This window comes from Archocentrus centrarchus, chromosome 20 (genome assembly GCF_007364275.1).
Source record: "Archocentrus centrarchus isolate MPI-CPG fArcCen1 chromosome 20, fArcCen1, whole genome shotgun sequence".
In the NCBI taxonomy this organism is placed as follows: domain Eukaryota; kingdom Metazoa; phylum Chordata; class Actinopteri; order Cichliformes; family Cichlidae; genus Archocentrus; species Archocentrus centrarchus.
Window position 1 is genome coordinate 3256397 of NC_044365.1, and position 12878 is coordinate 3269274.

The window sequence follows — 12878 nt, forward strand, 5'->3', positions numbered from 1 at the left end:
TCAAATAACACCTGAAAGCAGTTTTTATGGACCTGATTCTATCTGAGGTCGTCCTTTCATCACCCTCATCTTTATTTAATATTTATGTGATGTTGGTAGTTTTTTTCTGCCTTCACTGTTCTGATATTTGTCTTTGGCCTAAAGTTCAGTTCAAGTTTAGCTCTGTTTTAATAGGTGTTACATCAAAGTTATTATTATAGAGATGATAATTTACTGCGTTACCTGATAAGGTACGATGCTCTCATGGGCCGTCCCCCAGCGCCTCGCCTCCTTCCCTGCATTCAGATAGTTAGCAGCAATATGGCTGAGACAGGAAACCTGAGAGGGAGAGAAGCTGGTGTTAATCTGACCCATCATCACTCTCATTCCTGCTTTCTTTCCTCTCCGCACTGCCACCCTCAGCCCTGCAGCTTCACTCAATTTACAAGCAGCTGAAAAGCTGCCGACAGATTCCCGGAACTGCCGGGGAACGGATCGGCCTGGAAGTCTGGTTCCAAACACTAACAGCACGTTGTTTTTTTCACTGTGTTATGATGCTCTCTCACTCAGATGTGTTTAAAACCCCTGAAGTGCTGCTGGCTGGAAACTCCAACTGTGACCGCTCAGCAAACACTCAGGCTGACATGCTGTGAAGGTTTTGGATGCTTCGCTCACATCGATGAGTCCGGCCTCAGGCAGGAGGTGGCACACCTGGAGAGTTGGTGCAGAGAGAACGATCGCTGCATCAATGTGGCAAAGACGTCTGAAGGGTCAGCTTCTCCACCACCACGGACATGCACACCTCCATCCTGAAGGACCCCACACTCTCAGCCAGAACCAGAATTTGGTTCCACTGCAGGTAAATGTGATGCACATGACAATAAGGATCCTTGAATCCTGCAGCTGCTGACTCTGCCACAGTGCCCATAAACATCAGTGCTTAAAATGGGTGGACTGCATCAGTTTGCACAATTGTTGAAAACAAAGTGTTTGCAGGGCACAACAAATGTAGAAAAAAATTCAAATAAGAGGAAGTTAGAGTCACAAACCAGCAGGAATCAAAGTGTGAAACTCTAAATGAGTTTATTTCACACAGATCCTTTAGAAACATTGGACCTGCTCAGCTTTTGTTCCACCAACAAGAAAAACTGGTTAAAAGCGTCTGCAGAGCCGGACTCAGCTGAGTCACGCGATGCTGCCATGAAACTGCAGCATCATCTGCTTACAGTCGTGTCCATAAGTATTTGGACAGTCAGTCTGCTGAAAGCTGGAAAGCTTCACTTCAATCACACCACGATCCTCGGATTTAGAATCCACTGTGTCCCTGCACACACACAATTATACAGACTGTTGTACTTTTTTTAAAGGAAGGAAGTGTGATGTCAGTCGGTGAGGTTAAAAAACCAAATACATGGTGTCCTGATGCAGTTTGGGAACGCTGTGGACTCAGGTGTTCAGGTGTTTTCTGGCGCTCTGATGGGACAGGAAAACATTCATTATGTTTATGGCCACCTGGCACATTAGAATAAAACGGCACAGCAGTGCTGCTCTCTCATCTGACTCCCAACAACATGATGAATCACACTTAGCAGGCACCGCTGTGAGACATACAGCAATCTGAGGCCTAAACCTGTGGGAATACTGGATTATTCCCTCCTGAGGTTACTGGCTGTTTTATTTAATCTTCCAAATTAAGTAATTGAGTCTGTTATTTATGTAAAATTAGCAGCGCTCCCTGACTGCCTTTTCTTTTAATCAAAGCTTGAAGGATGAGAACCGTCCCCTCCTTGGACTGATGGTCTCTGGGAAGCTGTCCCTCAGGACGGCTCTGCTGAGGAGGTTCTTATCTTCACAAACTATTTTTCTGCATGACACTAATTTCCTCCGACACGCCACAACTGTTTCAAGCTGAACTTCAGACTCCCGACTCTTCAGCCTTTGGTGTGGAGCTGAAGCTTTTTCAGGACCTGCAGGCAGCTTGTAAAGGCGGCTCGTGACGATTCGATTTCCCCCGACGCCCAGACCAAACTCGGCTTAAACCCGTCCACATGGACTCGGATCAGTGCGGTGTGTGCGCTCATTGTTCACTCTGCGGCCGGCGTGCCTGTGGTCGCAGCACTTCAGACAGGAATGCGGCGCAGTGGGATTTAAGTGGGGGATTGTGGGTATTTTATATGTAGCAGCCTCAAGAGCTGACCGCAAGGATCAAGACCTCACAGTCCTGCTAACCAATCACAGGCTGCATGTTACAGTTTGTGTTTGGAGTCATATTTTATCTGCATAGCAGTCCATCCCTCCATCTCTCATGATTAAGCCACAGACTTCAGGTAACACTCTTCCTTTCATAGGTTAAATTTAAAGGTAGGAGTTTAAATCACTCTTTAAGAACGATCTCCATCCATAAAGGCCAAAAACCTTTGAAGTGTATGTCTTTATCGTTTTTATGTGACCATAAGACATGTGGAGGTCGCCGTCAGAGTCTCACTGAGGTCAGGCTTTGGTGATCCTCCGGTGTGAGCGTGCAGTTTGTTGTTACGGCTGCTTTTATAATTCTTCTTGGCAGATCAACACCACAGAGCACTGAAGCTGTTCTGGTCCCACATGTGGACCAAACCTTGGTGAGACCCTTCATGTTGGTTTGTCTCTTTGTTTTGCTACTTTGATCCGCGTATTATCCAATCATCTATCATCTACTGAGCATCTCCGTCCATCTATTCCAGTCCATCACATCAGATTTTCACTCACAGATGACCCGACTGAGCTGCGTTACCCAGCCAGAAACAGCTGTTTCTTCAGGCTTTGTTTCTAAACTCAGTCAGCAAATTGAGTTTCTCTCTGGAGGACCATAAAGTTCTGAAACGAGCTGTACTCGGTCGTGTCGCAGCGCCTTTCCCAGCCAGAGAGGTGAAAAGTGAGAATACAGCAAACATAAAACATGCTTTTAAAAGCAACACTGTCACACAAGCAGCATGTACTGACACTGCAAATCAAGCGCACCCTGGGAGTCCCAAATACTTCAGGGTCCAAGAAGGACGCGGGATCCCATCCGTCTCCGAGTCCCGGGTGGTTTTGGGATTAAGAACCGTTTGGTTTGTTTAAACATTCAGAGAAACACGGATCAGTCTGTTTGGACTTTTCTGCATAAATCAGCAGCTTGTTTAAATACCTGAACCTTCGTGAGACTCGCTACTGGTTCAGATTCAGACACACAAACACAGACACACACACACACACGGCCGCAGTGACACTTCTGCTTATCTGTACCATCAGAAACACTCCACTGATCCGGGTGGAAGCACACTTCTCATTTACCAGCTGACCCTGAACACAGCGCTGTGAACAGCTGCAGGTGAAGCAGCGTGTCCTGTTTAGGTGATGTTTCAGGAGGCGTGGCCTCACTGAGCTGGAAGTTTCCACTTCCTGTCTGAGTGTCAGGGCCGACATTTCTTTGATCATTTGTCCTGTTTTTAATTTGATGAATGAATTCATCTCCGGTGAGGTGGAGGAGCTGCGCTTTTTATTAAGGTACCATAAACACCACATCCTGATCTGCTGAAACTGCAGCAGATATCAGTTATTGATCTTCTTACTGATAATCTATATCAGCACGGCCCTCCAGAGTGCAGTGGGTCGCTGCTCAGTGTGTGACTGTTGAGCTGCTGCGCGCCTTCAGGTGATTTTACCTGTGATGACAGCAGGTTGCAGTCGATGTGAACGCCTCTCCCAGTTTTCACCCGTTGCAGCAGGGCGGCCATGACGGCCCCGTGCGCGTACAGCCCCGTTGCCAAGTCTGTCATGGCAACTCCTGGACGCACCGGGTCGCCGTCCTGCCAGGAGAAACAATGCATTATGGGAGATGAGATGGGGCTGATAGTCATTATTAAATAAACACTGTTTTCACAAGCAGTCATATATTAGAGAAAAACATAAACTGTGCAAAAGTCTGAAGCCGCCTGGCAGGAAAAAGGTGCAGCGATTTAGTGAAACTTGCAAACTTGCAAAGATTACAGGGCAACTACAAAGTTTACAGTCTGTACCAGGGTTATTATAGTTAACGAAAACGAACGAAATAACGAAAACTGAAATTGAAAAAACATTGTCGTTAACTGAAATAAATAAAAACTATAATTAAAAGGAAAAAACGCTAACTAATTAAAACTGAATTGTGAGTTTACAAAACTAACTAAAACTAACTGAAATTATCGATAAAATGACTTTTATTTACTTGTTTTTTTTTTTCTAAGCCTTGTGGATTGATAGGAAATCATTGTTTCCGCTCTCCGAGTTTAAGCTGGGAGCGCCACAGGACAACTGTGTGAGTGCGCATGTGCGTGCGCTCACCGCGCTGGTCCGCAAAGTAATGGCTGCGGCAGAGTCCCGTATGGAGGTTCTTTGAGTACAAACACCTGCACACGACCACAAGGTAATTAACACACACAATCCAGCTACACAAGCATAAATGTGGACATGAGGTCGGACACTTCCGTAGGTTATGTACAGAGGCCGCAAAGACCCTGCAGGTTTAATTAGCAGCATCTAACCAAGCTAGCTCCAAACCAGAAGCAGCTTCAGGTGGTGAGAACATCAGGATGCAGCTGGATTTGAGCTTTGACTCCTTCAAAGAGTTTGTTTTTGTCAAACACCACATGTAGGTGTTATTAATCTGCTGCACTGATGCTGAAGTTTATTGTGGAGTTTATTGTAGAATTTATTGAGTTTGGGAGTTCATGTTTTTCTTTGTTTCTCCCTGTTGATGTTCATGTGTGTCCTTAATATTACACACATTTAGCATGTCTTGTGAACAGTTGGTTGTTGAATATATTTCTTTAAATGGTATCTTTTTGTCATTACACAATAGTCACTTTTGCGCCTTGAATCTTGCACCTGATTAGGTATGAAAATACTAAAACTAATACTGAAACTAACTGAAACTAAGCATGAAACCAAAAATAAAAACTAATAAAAACGAGAAAAAACACTCTGAAAACTAATTAAAACTAACTGAATTAGAGAAACAAAAGTAAAAACTAACTAAAACTAAACTATAATGTAAAATCCAAAACTATTATAACCCTGGTCTGTACAGTCAACTTATTTTCAGTCTTTATTAGCTGAAGGTCCAGATGCATCTCTCAGGTCTTTCAGATCGTGTTCATCTGCTGTAGGTGGTTTTTTAGGCCTCACACTTCCTCTTCTTCTGTCCAGTTTCCTCACACTTCCAAGGACACCCTCCCCTCCGTGCTGGGATATGCCAAGTTTTCAGCTGGCAGCTCTTTGGGAATCAGCTTGCTGGTGTAAAAATACTATTTAATGCTGTCAAACTGGCATCATTCATTTATCCACTACATCAAAGTTGGTTCTTTGCTCAGGTTTCTGTTATGTGCAGACGTGACACTGGTTCATCCAGTTAGGAGCCTTTTTATTCTTGAACGAGTCAGAGTGAAGCAGCTGACTCAAAACCTTTGCACAGTACTGTAGAAAATAATAGTAAATCAAAGATAAGGCGTAAACTGCTTCAGCACTCTTCCTCTCATTTATGAGCAAGTTTCATGTACCACTGCAAGGCTTTTATTGTGAAAGGCAGAGGAAGAAGCACGGCACAGACTGTCAGAGGCGTCCATGTTCCTCGTACATTTCTTTACAACTTAGAGACAAATTTTTATGAGCGCTGAAATGTTTGCATACTTAGTCAGTGTTTAACACATTTACATTCCCAAATAAAATTAACAGCAAGCACATGCTGAACATTTTAGTGCAAAGTTCACACAGAGAGCAGCAAACAGGAGTGTCTGACCTCTGACCCCGTGATGTGCATCATCCCAGACACCGCCGAGGCGATGGAGTCGTACCCAGGACTCTGAGCGTGAGGACCAGTCTGACCGTAACCTGAACACACACACACACACACACACACACACATTACTGCCTCGGTGCCAGTGGGCTGGTTTCTCTCTGACCTGAGATGAATCACAGCAGGGAACCAAACCATTGGTCTCTGAGCGTCTCCTTTTCCAGGAAAACCACATTCCAGCTCCGTGTTGAGTCTGCAGCTCTGACTAAACAACAAGATTGATTTCCTAAAGAGTCCGAGCTCAAAGCTCTCTTTATATCAAAAAAATCCCACAAAGGCTTTGAAAACGATAAGCAGCCCCCCCGACAGCCTGAAAAACAGGGTCTCGCCCTGAGGACTGAGCGGAGGTTCACTGAAGTCCATCTGCACGGGATTCAGGACAAACAGTCGGGCTGTTAGGCTGCATGGCGTGCATGTACGGTTTGATTCATACATCAGAGAGGATTCTGATTCTCAGTCATTTAACAACGATCATCAAAGACTCTGAAAAGAGTCTCCGTCTCCACTCGGACCCTCGTTTACCAAACAAACACGTTTTATTCCTGAAACAGCACCTGAGCCCAGAGATGAGGTGAGCAGCACAACCTTTCCTCACAGACTTCCTCACAACCAGGGGGGGCGCCCCCTGCTGGACATTAGAAAGAATGCAGGTTTTTAGGCTTCACTTATCGAGCTATGTTCATATTTTATATATTTTTATGGACCTTTCTTTAATCTTAAAGAGCTGATGGACAATTTGGAACTGTTTCCAGGATTTATAGCAGCTGTGGACTCCACCTCCACCTCCAAACACCAGAACTTCACCAAGTCAAGTTTGTGCTCCATTAAAACCTTCTGCTGCTTTCTCTGTCACCACACACTGACAGGACTTTCAGGACATCAGTCTGCTCAGACAGCTCATGATGAAACCAGACCATAAATCTGCCCACTGCATCCAGCTGCTGCAGCTTAATGAGGCCTCCTGGGTAATGTAGTTCTTTTTTCCTCAATAAAGGACAGCAGGAAGAGGAGGAGGAGGAGGAGGAGGGTGGGATAAAGCTGGAGCAGACACAGAGAGACAGAAATGGGGACAAAGGACACAAACAGGAAATGGAAACAGAATAAAGTGAGGAAACCACAGCAGCCTCTGACTCGGTTTTGGTCCTAAAACGATCTCACAGGTTGTTTCAGGATCATTTACGTGGCTCATTTCAGGCTGTGCAAAAACACACATTTCTGCTGAGTTCCTCCTGCACCGCCCCATGACCCCTGCAGTATCCCATGCTGACCGTCATCACCCCTTTAAAGGCCCAAGAAATCCACGAGCAGAGAGAGCTTTGTTTTATTTTGGGGGTTTTACATGCTGTTGTTCTGCAGACTAGCTGCTCTCTGATCAATAGTTTGGACTGGAAAACATCTCTGAAGGCTCTCATCAGTCAGAGGGCCACAAAGGTTGAACCTCCCCCAAAGACATGCAGGAGAAATGTCTCACACTTAGATGCACCTCTGATTTCCCAGCTTCTGCCTTCCTTTTATCAGCTTTCATTCTTCTCACACCTCCACCTCTGCAGACTCTCCTCCACCTCTGCAGACTCTCCTCCACCTGCTCCCACTACAGATCACAGTGTTGTCTGCAAACATCCTCGTCCACAGAGACTCCTGCTGACCTCATCTGTCCATCACCTCTGCAAACAAGAAGGGGCTCAGAGCAGATCCCTCATCTAATCCCACCCCCCACCTTCAACCCATCTGTCATTCCTACTGCACACCTCACCACCATCTCTGTCCTCACACATGTCCTGCACCACCCTCACATACTTGTGTGCTGCTCCACATTTCCTCATGCAGTCCCACAGTTCCTGTCTCAGCACCGCCTGCATCACATCTGCAGAGCTCCTTCTCAGCATGAAGCCCCACAGCTGCTCACTGATCACCTCTAATCTTAACCCAGCTTCCTCCCCCTGCAGTTACTACAGCTCTGCACGTCGGCCTTGTTCTTTACAGTAATCGACTGAATCGATCCACAGAGATGAGGCCTGTAAGAAGACAGCAGCAGGATGGTGTTTGTTCACTCTGTAACAAACACTGTGGCCTCCGGGGATGCTAGCAGGACTTTGCTTGTTAGTGTGGTGAGCCCACAAGATCACTGTCCTGATGTGCTTCTTCTTCTTTGGTTCTGTGTTGGCTGATTATCCCTCACACCAATAAAGCAAAATGAAGAAGAAAACCTGCTGATCTACTGGAGAACCCTAAAAAGCAGCTGACAGAGGACTGTGTTTCTGCACAGCAGCCTCCATAAACCCAACATGTTCACCAGGTCCTCCTGTCTGCTGTTACAACGTGTATGTGAGGCGACTTCACCTCACAGCCTGCAGGGAGGAGGCAGGAATCCACCAGCAGGAAGTCTGTGAGTACTGTGGAGTCTGCTGACACCTAGTGGTTCAAAGGCAGAACTGCAGGAGGTGGAGGCGTGTTTTCACAGCTCCTAAATCCATCAGTTCTGCTGTCTTCCTGTCGAGAGATGTCCTCAAGTCATGTGACCTCAGGGGCGAAGCCTACACTGCTTAATGTTTGATGTGGATACTAATGATCAATAAATGTGCTGATTGGAATCTAAGGAATGACTCGGACTGAATCTGTTCCTGCTTTTCTCTCATGTGGATCCAATCCAGACCTCCAGCTTCTGCCATCTTCCTCTCATTAGTCTCCCAGCACAGCAGCTTTCCCATTAAAGCTCACTTTTCCTGCTCTGGCCGCCCCACATTATCCAGCTGCTGCTGCTTATCTTTAACAGGCCGTTAAAGGAGCCTCGGACACACCTGGAAACACCTGGAAACACGGATCAGAGACGTGAGAGGAGACGAACGACAGCTGGGAGAACAGACCCGAGCCGAGCTTCTCTGTGACTGAAAGCTTTGAATCTTTCTGGGTTAAACTGGGCAGCGATGCAGCTTTTCCCAGCTTCACACTAAAGCTCCTGCTGCTCAGGAGACTCACCTTTGACCTTTGAATGGAAGCAGTTCAGCTTCTGGAGAGCACAAAGATCTTTGAATTAATCTGATCAAATATTGTTGGGTCATTCCAATTTTAAAGAAATCGACCAAATCTGGAAGAGCGGCCTGACCCCCCCTCAGGATGGAGGGGCCTGAAACCGGCTGAAGCGCCGTGAAAAACCAGATACCTGTGATGGAGCAGTAGATGAGCCGTGGGTTCACTGCGCTCAGCTGCTCGTATCCTAAACCCATCTGATGGAGTTTCCCCGGCACGTAGTTTTCTAGCAGCACGTCGCACACTCCTGTGAGCTGAGACACAACGTGTGGATGATGAGACGAACGCAGAAACAGAGCGAGGAGAAAAAGCGGTCGCTACGTCGTACCTCCCGGATGATCTGCGCTCCTCTGGGATGTTTCAGGTCCACGGCGATACTCTGAAATCAGACCAAACACTGATGAAGATCAGAGGCTCAGAATCAAATGAGTGATGGAGCGCTGACTCGGCGCTCTGCAGGCTCACACTTTAACCACACACAGACGGACCTTCTTGTTGCGGTTGACGCTGAGGAAATAGGCGCTCTCTGAGGACACAAACGGAGGACCCCAGGCTCTGGTGTCATCACCTGCACCTGTTCAACAGAACACAAACACAGTCCCACAATCCTTCACTCACAGCCGGGCAGAAACGAGGCTGAAAGCTCACCTGGCCTCTCCACTTTGATCACCTGGGCTCCCAGGTCTCCCAGGATCATGGTGGCAAATGGACCGGCCAGAACTCTGCAGACGTTTCAGTCAAACCCCCGTTAGCTCTAAACCTCCAAACTTCCATGAACACTGAGTATTTCTGCAGGACTCAGACAGCAGCTCACCTCGTCAGGTCCAGGACTGTGACGCCCTCTAGTGGCCGATGGGTTTCTCCTGCAGAGAAGGAGAGGCAGCTTTGATTTTCTCACTGTGACAAGCCGCTCGGCCCCGCCTTCCTTTGGAGCGGCTCTCCTGCAGCATGGAGGGCTGTGGCTCATTTCCAATCAGTGACACTGGAACACCTGGGCCCAAGGTGTGCTCTATAGAAGAGCTCACAGCTCATTGGATGAGGGGCTCTCCTTCCTGAGACACTTGCGTGGATGTTGCTTTGCTTTCTTGCACTTGCCAACATTGCATATGTGATTTGTTCCCTCGTGCACTCGCTGACACTCCTGATTGCAGCGACTCCACACGTCATGGCATCTGTGTGTGCGCGTCTCCCTTTGTCGTCGTGGCCCTGTGGCCCACTTCCTCACACTCATCCTGACATAAAGACAGCCTTCAGGCTTCAAATGAGAACTTTAACAGTGGACCCACTGCTGAACAGCTGTTCAGTTAGAGGGAGGGCTCTGTGTTCCTGACTGACACTGAATATAAAATGAAACCACAGGTCAGCGTGACAGAAGAATGAGGTCACAGCACGAATGTTTTTAAGTCCAGCAGAAGTGAAAAGCTGGTGGATTAAAAAGCAAAATAAGAGAAAAGCTTCACCACAACCTGCACACCTGTCTGGGTGCTCATCTGTTCAGGTCATCGGGCTGAGCAGCTGAAGATGAGAATCAAACTCAGAATGCTTTAAATCTGCTTTTACTGCAGCTGTGTGTCACTGTGGAAGACTGTTGTGTGTTTAAAGTGAAATAGCTGTTAGTGTCATACAGCAGGGTTTATTCACGCTTCTGTTTAACCTTGCAGAAAGGCAGGGGCACCTTTTGCCCCTGCTCGTACCTGTCCCCAGGTGGTGGTGCTGACAGATCACAGTGCATGCTGCAGGCTCCTCTGAGCAGGCCTGCCTGGCACAGAGCGTGGCTCAGGAGGTGACCGTCTCAGTTCAGAGAGGCGGCACTGAAGCACCAAACTGACTTCTGTCAGTGTTTGACATTTCTCACACTTTATACTTCTATTTCACTTCATCATAGGAAAGCAAAAGGTTGCTGGAGCTTTTTAAATTCATTGTACACTCCCTGGACACTTTATTAGGTACACCTTGCTAGTACTGGGTTGGACCTGCTTTAATTCTTCATGACTCAGATTAAACACAATGCTGGAAAAGCTCCTCAGAGATGTTGCTTCATGCTGTCATGACAGCACACATGTAACTGCACCGGGACTGGATGAAGCTTCAAAACGTGCTGACATGACAGCATCACACAGCTGCTGCAGATCCAACAAACACACACAGGACATCCCAAAGATGCTCCGGTGGACTGTGGAGGCTGTCTGAGTGCAGAGAACTCACTGTGAAACCAGTCTGAGACGATCTGAGCTCTGTGGCACGAAGTGTTACCCTGCCGGAAGCCACCATCAGAAAGGGGTGGACATGCGACAGCACTCAAGTAGGCTGTGGGGTTTAAACAATGCTGAGCTGTGTGCCAAGAAAATATCCCCCACACCACGAGGCAGGATGGATCCACGCTCTGTGCTGTTTACACCACAGACCCTGCACACATGGTCGAACCCGACCATGTGTGCAGGGTCTGTGTGAACTGTAGCCTCAGTTTCCTGTTGTCAGCTCACAGGAGTGACAGCCAGTGATGCTCTTCTGCTGCTGAGCATTCAGTGATGCTCTTTTGCTGCTGAGCATTCAAAGATGCTCTTCTGCTGCTGAGCATTCAGAGATGCTCTTCTGCTGCTGAGCATTCAGTGATGCTCTTTTGCTGCTGAGCATTCAAAGATGCTCTTCTGCTGCTGAGCATTCAGAGATGCTCTTCTGCTGCTGAGCATTCAGAGATGCTCTTCTGCATACCTCGGTTGTAACGAGCGGTTATTTGAGTTAATTTTGCTTTCCTATCAGCTCACAGCAGTCGGTCCATTCACCTCTGACACCAACAAGCCATTTTCTCCAGGACAGCTGCTGCTATAGTGTATAATGTATACAGTGTTTTGATATCTGTATAGAGTGCTTTGATGTATATTTTATGTATATAGTGTTTTCTATTCTATTTTATTTCTTTATTTGTATTATTCATCCCTTCATTTTTCTGTGTACTGAGCTGCTGTAATGCACAAATTTCCCCGTTGTGGGATCATTAAAGTTTATCTTATTTCCTCAGATTAATGCTGTGAGGAAAATCCCAGCAGATCAGGAGCTTCTGAGTCACTAAAATCACCTTTCTTCATCATTCTGATGCTCAGTTTGACCTTCAGCAGCTCGTCATCGCTACGTTTGCATGCCTAAAAGCACTTCTGCTCTGTGATTGGCTGATTAGATATTTGCCTTAATGCACCTTGAACAGGTATACCTAATGAAGTGGCTGTTGAGTGCTTCTGACTGCAGCTTCTTCACTAAATGTGCAGTGGAACAGTAAGAGCTTCAGGCTAAAGCTGAAGTAACGATCAGGTCTGAGCGATCAGGTGTGATGTTGAATTTACCGGAAGTGGAATAACTCTGGTCACCTTCACATATCTGAGTGGGACTTTGACCAGCAGCTGATTAAAGTTCATGTGAGTCCTTTACCTGAGAGCAAACACTTCACAACACGCAGGCTCACGCTCCTGTAAGCACACCTGCACCGTCTGCTCACGTGAGCAGCTCTTTTATTTTACTGATCAGCTGATTGATCCCTGCCACAGAATAACGGGAGTGTTAGGCTAATATTAGCGTTAGCTCCGGGACGGTACCTGTCCGTGTGTTTGACTTCCACCGCCCGCCGGCCGCACACCGCAGCGGCGGATTCCTCTGCAGCAGCGATGGGAAACCGGCCGGACAGAGAGCCCCGACACAGCTTTTCAATATCCCGAGAGAAACCGACATCTTCCCACTTGTTAGCATCAAGCTACCGGAACCGCAGCAGTGCTTCCGGGCTGAGCTTTTCAAAGTAAAATTCGGAATGGACGGAAGGTGTTCTGTACGGATTTTCAGAGCAGTTTGAGATGTTTAAATTGTAAATTTAGCTATCTATATTTTAACAGACTTAGATTATATAATTTAGCTCCCTTTTTTGATTTGCATATTCTATACAAACTTAAGTGATCCACAACATCAACAACACTATACAGGCATATTTACTTATTTCCAAGAATATTATAAGCAGGCTGTTACAAGCATATGGCAC

At 46.8% G+C, this 12878-nt stretch overlaps 2 protein-coding genes across 3 annotated transcripts in view; both read right to left on the minus strand.

The window, feature by feature from the left end:
- The window catches only part of sugct (succinyl-CoA:glutarate-CoA transferase), a 79088-nt gene extending 66478 nt beyond the window's left edge, over positions 1–12610 (minus strand). For both annotated transcript variants that reach the window (XM_030756445.1, XM_030756444.1), the window contains exons 1-9: positions 12445–12610; positions 9672–9720; positions 9506–9579; positions 9346–9431; positions 9186–9236; positions 8991–9111; positions 5774–5865; positions 3663–3806; positions 223–318 (exon numbers count right to left, since the gene is read on the minus strand). In XM_030756445.1, coding sequence (XP_030612305.1) covers positions 223–318; positions 3663–3806; positions 5774–5865; positions 8991–9111; positions 9186–9236; positions 9346–9431; positions 9506–9579; positions 9672–9720; positions 12445–12595 — 864 coding nt within the window. In that variant the 5' untranslated portion in view covers positions 12596–12610. The remainder of the gene's footprint in view (positions 1–222; positions 319–3662; positions 3807–5773; positions 5866–8990; positions 9112–9185; positions 9237–9345; positions 9432–9505; positions 9580–9671; positions 9721–12444) is intronic.
- Positions 1–12878, minus strand: part of LOC115799318 (NACHT, LRR and PYD domains-containing protein 12-like) — a 652446-nt gene that overhangs the window by 267672 nt on the left and 371896 nt on the right. The window lies entirely within an intron of this gene.